The sequence below is a fragment of the Helianthus annuus genome, chromosome 8 (genome assembly GCF_002127325.2).
Source record: "Helianthus annuus cultivar XRQ/B chromosome 8, HanXRQr2.0-SUNRISE, whole genome shotgun sequence".
Classification (NCBI taxonomy): domain Eukaryota; kingdom Viridiplantae; phylum Streptophyta; class Magnoliopsida; order Asterales; family Asteraceae; genus Helianthus; species Helianthus annuus.
In genome coordinates this window covers 19,248,026-19,256,423 of record NC_035440.2, presented here as the reverse complement: position 1 = coordinate 19,256,423, position 8,398 = coordinate 19,248,026, and the positions used below count along the sequence as shown (strand labels likewise).

At 34.7% G+C, this 8,398-nt stretch overlaps 1 protein-coding gene across 1 annotated transcript; it reads left to right on the top strand.

Moving 5' to 3' along the window:
• The first annotated feature begins 617 nt into the window (after positions 1–617).
• On the top strand, positions 618–4,048 carry LOC110872274 (catalase-like). Its single transcript, XM_022121047.2, has 8 exons — positions 618–957; positions 1,647–1,743; positions 1,852–2,129; positions 2,223–2,999; positions 3,108–3,197; positions 3,422–3,489; positions 3,566–3,659; positions 3,739–4,048. Exons 1-8 carry the CDS (start codon positions 943–945, stop codon positions 3,796–3,798), a joined length of 1,479 nt encoding a protein of 492 aa, XP_021976739.1. The 5' UTR covers positions 618–942; the 3' UTR covers positions 3,799–4,048.
• The last annotated feature ends 4,350 nt before the right edge of the window (positions 4,049–8,398 follow it).

The window sequence follows — 8,398 nt, the reverse complement described above, 5'->3', positions numbered from 1 at the left end:
GTAAAATTGCTAGTCATTTGACCATTTTCTATTAAATACAAATTCCACCAAGGTTTTTTAAACTAAAATAACTTTTATATACTTCATTATTTTTTTAAAAAATATATACCATAAAATCAAGTATTTTTTTATCTTTAATATGAGTACCATATTGCTATACCTTTTTGTATTTATAAAAGTGTTTTTTAAAAAAAGTTAACAAAAGGTGTTTTATATTTGTGCTAATAAGGTGCTGATTATGTGTTAATTACAAAATAATACAAACAAACACCAAAAAGTAGATATAATCAGCACATCTGGTGTGCTGATAATGGAGAACGATTGAAGATGTTGTGCTAATGTCGTTTATGTTGATAATGGAGAACGATTCGAGGACGATGTGCTGATAATGAAGAACGATTAATGATGTTGTGCTAATTATATAGTGTTGTGCTGATTATATTTTTTGTAATTATTTTTAATTAGTTATAAATAAATATGGTCAAAAAGTCTAAATTACCCCTAAACTAATTTTTTATTGATGGACACTTGTCAATTATGTATTGGTTCTTATGGTTCTTACAAACTTAAGTGTTTGTATTTGATCCCATTCCTTGAAGACGAAATTGCTAGAAGTGTAGATAAGCATTTGATATCTAAAGCAACGTTTTCGGGATAAGTTCAATATTGGAACCTTAGGTAACGATAGTCTCAACGAGTAATTTTTAGTCACATACGACCATGAGATTGAGATTACCGAAATTCATCTCGTTAGACGAAAAATAGGCCATTTTCTCGCGATATGTTGACCCATGCTAGCACACGAAAAATAGAAGATAATTGAGAAAATAATAATATTAAAAAAAAAAAACTGCTTATATAAAACTCCATCAACATTCCGTAAAGAGCAAAAAGAGTCTTCTCCACAAGAAATCATCACAGATTTCATAAACCTTCAAATCCATGGATCCTTACAAGGTACTACTGCATCACTCTAATCTTGTGTTTGCACATCATCTACTGATTCACAGTTGTTCTGTTATTATTTCTGTATAAAACACATCGGTTAGGGTTTATGATCGTTAGGGTTCAGTCTGTTATATACATGTATTGGATTTTATGCCTGATTACTTTATTTTACCTGATTTTGATTTAATTGAAGATATTTGAAAAGGTTTTGTTGTATTAGATCAGTTTTGACCTGACTCTGAGATTCAGTTCATGTTATTTAGGAACTATAGAGATCGAACTCGATATCGATATATCGATATCGATATAGACGCAATTTAACTCATGAATATTTAGTTGTGATAAAGGAAAACACAAATTTGTTAGTCATGTTAAGTTTTTTTTTTAGATCAAAAGCTAAATTTATTTAACTTCATAGGGAAATCTGATTAATTTTTTGATTATTTAAGTAGTGGATATATGCTTTTATCTAGTTATTTCAAAGCTTTTGGCTGTAAATATGTAAAAAAGAAGTTTGAATACTTTTGTAATTGTTTGAAGTAAACCATGTTGACTCGATTTACCTACAAAATCTTTGTTGATCAAGATACCAAACCGTGCAATGAACGATTGTTCTTCTTGCGGTTAATTGCAGTATAGTGTTTTTTTTTTTGGGATTGAGTGTATATTTATGGATTTTACTTTTTCGATTGATGCAGTACCGTTCTTCAAGTGCCTACAATGCCCCATTCTGGACCACCAATTCCGGTGCTCCGGTTTACAACAACAACAACTCATTGACCGTCGGAAGCAGAGGTATCTAAATTTGATGTCTGTTAGTTTTTCGCTACAAAAGTTGGGATTTCTTGGTAGACTATTTTATATAAAATTTCTGCTAATTATGATTTTATTTTTGTACGATAGGTCCAATCCTTCTAGAAGATTACCATTTGGTGGAGAAGCTAGCTAACTTCGACCGTGAGCGTATCCCTGAACGTGTCGTTCATGCCAGAGGTGCCAGTGCTAAGGGATTTTTTGAAGTCACACATGACATTACTGCCCTCACATGTGCTGATTTTCTCCGTGCCCCCGGTGTCCAGACTCCTGTTATCGTTCGTTTCTCTACTGTTATCCATGAACGTGGTAGCCCCGAAACCCTCAGGGACCCTAGAGGTTTCGCAGTGAAGTTCTACACCCGAGAGGTAACACACAAACACATCTATATCTATATGTGTATATGTAGGGTAAATGTTACTTTATCATATGTGATGTTTACCAATTGTTTACATTTGTAGGGTAACTTTGATTTGGTGGGAAACAATTTCCCGGTGTTCTTTATTCGTGATGGAATGAAATTTCCCGACATGGTTCACTCGTTGAAACCAAACCCTAAATCGCACATTCAAGAAGACTGGAGAATCATGGACTTTTTCTCTCACCATCCCGAGAGTTTGCACATGTTCACATTTCTTCTAGACGATATCGGTGTGCCACAAGATTACCGCCACATGGACGGATCCGGTGTCAACACCTACACTTTGATCAACAAAGCTGGAAAAGCATATTACGTGAAGTTCCACTGGAAACCAACATGTGGCGTAAAAAGTTTGTTGGAAGAAGAAGCCATCAAGATCGGTGGAGCGAATCACAGCCATGCTACACAAGATCTTTACGATTCGATTGCTGCTGGAAACTACCCCGAGTGGAAGCTTTTTATCCAGACCATTGATCCGGATCACGAGGATCGGCTCGACTTTGACCCGCTTGATGTTACCAAGACCTGGCCTGAGGATATCTTTCCGTTGCAGCCTGTGGGTCGTCTGGTTTTGAACAAGAATATTGACAACTTCTTTGCTGAGAATGAACAGCTGGCATTTTGTCCTGCTATCATTGTTCCTGGAATCTATTATTCTGATGATAAGTTGCTGCAAACCCGTATTTTCTCGTATTCTGACACTCAGAGGCACCGTCTTGGACCGAACTATTTGCAGCTTCCTGCAAATGCTCCTAAGTGTGCTCATCATAATAATCACTATGATGGATTCATGAATTTCATGCACAGAGATGAGGAGGTACACCTTTATATATGTATTATGTATACTCATTTGAAAACATTAACAATCAAAACAAACTACAATAATACATTTTCTTATTTACTCCTTTTATCATTACTTCTGCAGATCGATTACTTCCCTTCAAGATATGATCCCGCTCGTCATGCTGAGCAGTACCCTATTCCTCCTGTTAGGTTGTCCGGAAAGCGTGATAAGGTCAGTTTATTACTTTTAAAATGTGGTATTAACGCAGGCTTTAGACTTCAACGTTATATAAACTTGAATATGAAAGAGTATGCACGAATCTACTGTGTATGCTCTGTAAATATATACTGACGAACAATAGCATCGCTATATAGATATGCAGTATTTTTATGAATTACATAAATGTTGAATCTTGATGGACGGCTAATTAGCTTTTAATGTATTGCCTAATGCAGTGTGTGATTGAGAAAGAAAACAACTTCAAGCAGCCAGGAGAGAGATACAGATCCTTTTCTCCAGACAGGTATATGTTGTGCTTTGAATTGTTTGTAGTTTTGTAAATCAACTAACATGTTTTTAATCTTTTTCTTTCTTTACAGGCAAGAACGATTCATTAACAGAGTTGTGGGTGGTTTGTCTGACCCGCGTGTCACCCATGAGGTCCGCTCAATATGGGTTTCATACTGGTCCCAGGTCCGATCTTCTTTCCTTAATCTCACACAATTACATATAACGATTGACTGACTGATATATGACTTGATTGTTTTTGCAGGCTGACAAGTCTCTGGGACAGAAGATAGCTTCCCGCTTGAATGTGAAGCCAAATTACTAAGGGGGAGCGTTCTAAGGACGTGTTGGTTATTATATCCGTTGGGCTTTGGTATACAACGTAGTCTAGAGAAGTTGTCATTTGTGTTATCAAAAGTGGTGTCAAAAATTCATGAGTCGTTTCTTTTATTGTCGTAATGTCGAAAAACTCGTATGATGCTACTTACCGAATAAATATGCAGTGTCATTAAAATTTTCGATGATGGGTTTATGTAATCGGTTATTAAGTTATATGTTGATGATTGTCATGCTAATTAGTGTGGTTTGAACCCTTTTATTTTGTTGGTGATTTTAGCATGACCGAGAGTATCTGTAGACTTCAGCTAAGTTATAATACCACTTGGGCGTTGTTTCTTTAGCTCTTAATGGTTTAGACCTCTACCTCTTACTGGTTCAACACTTAATGGTTTAGACTGTTTGTTTCGCTAGCAGATGTCTGAATGGTTCAAACATTTGCCTCAGAATGGTTAAACATTATACTAGCTCTTAATGGTTTAGAACTTTTACTGGCTCAGCACTTAATGGTTCAGACCTTTTACTTGTTTAGCACTTAACCATTCAGAAGTTGCCAAACAGCTCTTAGTTTAATTGGATTCACAATGAGAGCATCCATAAATTCTAGTAAAGTTATAATACGATTTAGTTAGGATGTCTATAAGGGTTGCTTGTATAAAATGATCCGAATCCCAGATCTAAATAAAGTTTTAATTTTCACTTGGTGTGACACAGCTTATGATGGTGCAAATTGTTTTACCAAGAATGCTCATGTAATATTCGGTGTGGACTAGGATGACTATATATGCTCATGATCACCAAAAAAAGGTCATTTTTTCACTAATGAGTGCAAGTGTGGTGATTACATGACTTTGTATAAACCGTTGCAATGTTATGTGAAAGAAAACCCCAGTTAACATATGTTGATTACACTCTTAGAGTAGCGGATAAATCCAATAATCTATGTTCGAATTCACATGTAAAATATTTGGAACTTACGCGAGTTCTTGCTCGAAGTTTTAGTGCCTAAGTTAAACCTCTTGTGTTTGTCTTAAGATAATCCATAGTTGATTCTGTGTAGCGTGCCTAAGTTAAATCTCTGGTGTTTGTCTTAAGGTAATTCCATAGTTGATTTCGTGTAGCTCGAGCCATCCAATAATCTACATCCGAATTCACATGTAAAATACTTAGAACTTACGCGTGTTCTTGCTCTAAGTTTAAGTGCCTGATTGAGCCATTTAAAGTTAAAAGAGTCTAAATGCTTGTTTTAAAAAAGTATATGTGACTCGATCCAAGTAATTATCCGTAGTCCATTTACTTATCTTTATCCAAATAAAGCAAATTCAACAACATTATTGACTGTTAGAATCATATGTAGGTAAAAACGCTTGTTTTTGCACCTTAACAAAGGCAATACGTTCATTTCCTTTTAACACTTTCGGTTAGTTATAACGGGTTTTGCTCGAAAATGAAACCAACAAAACAAAACAAAAGGGTTTATTTGTTTGTTGAAATTTGATTGTTGTAGAAAGCAAGTTGGCAAATTCAAATTTGTTTATATGTGTTTTGGGGTATGAAATGTTGACCACTCAAGTGGTAAATTGAACCTTATGGAGGAGAATAGGAGTGGTCTTGTTTTATACACTACACAGGATTTGTGGGGATGCTAATGGGTTTCACCACACAAAACTAATCCCTAAAGAGAGACCACTTGTTAGTTTCCATCACAAACTTTTTATCATTTCTTTCAACAAAAAGACTAATGATACATACATATACATATACATATAGATAGAGGATTCTGTAAAAAAGACCTAAAGTGTGAGAAGGACCAAATTGTAAAATATTTTCATTAATTTGGACTGATTTGAAATATCTAGGGGCAATATAGTCTTTTAAACCCACTAGAAATTAGGTAATGCACATGTAACTTCCCTCCGTCTTTTTTAAACGTCAATAACTTTTTATACGTAACTTTTTTTTAAAAAAAATTACACCATAATAACGAGCGTTTTTTTTATCTTTAATATGAGTACCATATTGCTATACTTATATAGAGAAAAAAAATATGTTTCGATCAGATGTTTAGTCAATGAATGGTGTTATATACTTGCTGAATGGTGTTATATACTTACTGAATGGTGTTATATACTTGCTGAATGGTGTTATATACTTGCTGAATGGTGTTATATACTTACTGAATGGTGTTATATACTTGCTGAATGGTTTATATACTTACTGAATGGTGTTATATAGTTGCTGAATGGTGTTATATACTTCCTATAATTAAGGTGGCGGTTATGGGAAGTTTTTATTTAATTGAATTAATGATAAAATTACTTGTTTACCCTTTTCAATTAATTTAGATCTAATGGCTGAGATTCTTTCTTACCTTTCTCACACTTTTAGTCTTTTTTACAATAACCTTACTCCATACATATATTACCATGTTCTACGAGCATCTTCATATTTGGCATGTTAAAAGTTATTATTTGAGTGTGAATTATTAAAAATGTATACCATAAAAGTTGTCTTAATTATCAGTGTTTTCTAGGGGTGTAAACAAGCCCAAAGGAACAAGAGTTACTCGTTATCAGCTTGTCATTTGGTATCTATATGGCTTATAAAGCATCTCTTTAGGGTAGACTTGATATTTAAATTCATTTTAAGACACTTAAAAAATCTACCAGGTATTTAACTATCCTCATTCACAACCCAACCCAACCCAACTTTCAAAAAAAAAATTAATTTTTCACTCTTCCACCTACCCAACCCAACCCAACACAACCTTTCACACTCAGGCTGGAGGGTGTGGGGGCGCCACCCAACTCAGCTGGCACTCTATAGCGCCCCACGGCGCCATCGACCCACACCCCCGGCGCTATGCCGGGGCGCCATTGATCCTTCGCCAACATGATAACGGGCTGGAAGGGGCTCTATAGGTGGGACCCACTTGTTTTACACCAATGAAATCTTTTTTTTAATTTTCTTTAATATGGGGCTCCATCCACACTATGCAAATTAAAGAGGGCTCCATAGCTGAGTTGGATCCTAGGTGGAGCTTAGGTGGACTTGATAAAGCCCATGAGGCTCCAACCACACCCTATAGCCTCATTAGCAACCCAACCTAACCATTATTTTATTAAATAAATATGACTTAGGTTATAATTTATTCTATAAAATTTATCATAAATGATAAAAATGTTTATTTTTTTTAACTTTAATATTTCAAATATTAAAAGTTATTAAAAATTAAAAAAGAAACCAATAGAATGTTGACATATGGCAAATAAGATAATGTTTAGATAAAAAAAAACAATTAAAAAAATATATCAATTTTTTTTATAAAATTTATATCTGGATGTTCACAAAAAAAATTTAAACAAGACTGTGATTTTAGATTTTTAAAAACAGTTAAATTTTATGAGTTTTTAGATATAATCTAATTATAGTTATAAGTAATTATGCTAAAAGAAAAAAGAAAATTTAAATAAATATATCATCCATTCTCACTTGGACATGTGGCAAGAAAGCTTTGAATGTGAAGGTCACAACCTGGGTCGCTCCATCGACCAGGTTGGTGATTTTAATTCAATTTTCATTTTTATTTTAATTATTTTGCCAACCTAGGTTGAGGCAATGTCATTGATGGGGATAGTCTTAGTACAACTCCTAATGCATAAAAAACTTGTAATTTACCCTTTTATACCTCTTATGTAAGCTTAAAAGTTTGGAGGGGATGATCCGTGAATGCAGTCTAAGATGGATGCTATGGCAGGCAAGGATGCGAATGGACAGACGGACCCCAGGTACACAATGTTAATATGTATGGTACCGGTGTTAAAAGAAAAAGGAAGAAATCTCCTTGGGAAGGTAAGTATTAAATGGAAGACAACGGTATTGTCTTGGTAAGATTTAAAAAAAAAATGTAGCACGAAGGCGATGATTACCTGAAGGCACAAAATTAGTATGTGAATTGCGCACATGGCCAGTACGCAAGAAGCATATGACGTTCGTGAGACCGTGGTAATTATCGCAGGTATGTCCGTTAGAATTGAGTAACAGGTGGACGTGCGGGTGAAATGGGTAGTGAAACTCTCAGGGAATCGAGAGTATATATATAAGATTGAAAAGCATGAATGATAAGAATGAAGAATGTTGAATCCGTAAGTAAGTACGGATCAACAAGATATGAATGGAATGTTTGAATCCGCGAGAAGGATTCAAGGAATGAAAGGCATGAATGGAATGTTTGAATCTGTGAGACGGATTCAAGGAATGAAATGCAGAAAATGATATGTTTGAATCTGTGAAACGGATTCAACACATGTAATGAATGAAAGATGTGAATGGAAGACGTAAATGAAATGGTTGATTCCACGAGATGGATTCAAAACATAGAAGTAATGGAAAATATGAATGATATGTATGAAAGCCACTAGGCGGATTCAAAACATAGAAATAATGAAAGGTATGGATGTTACGTTTGAATCCGCAGGACATATTTAAGATATAAAAAGGATAGAATTAGTCCACATCAGAATGTGTCGATAGTTTGACAATGGTTGAGTCAAACGAATCATATGAGTAGGTGCAAAGTAAATGAACAA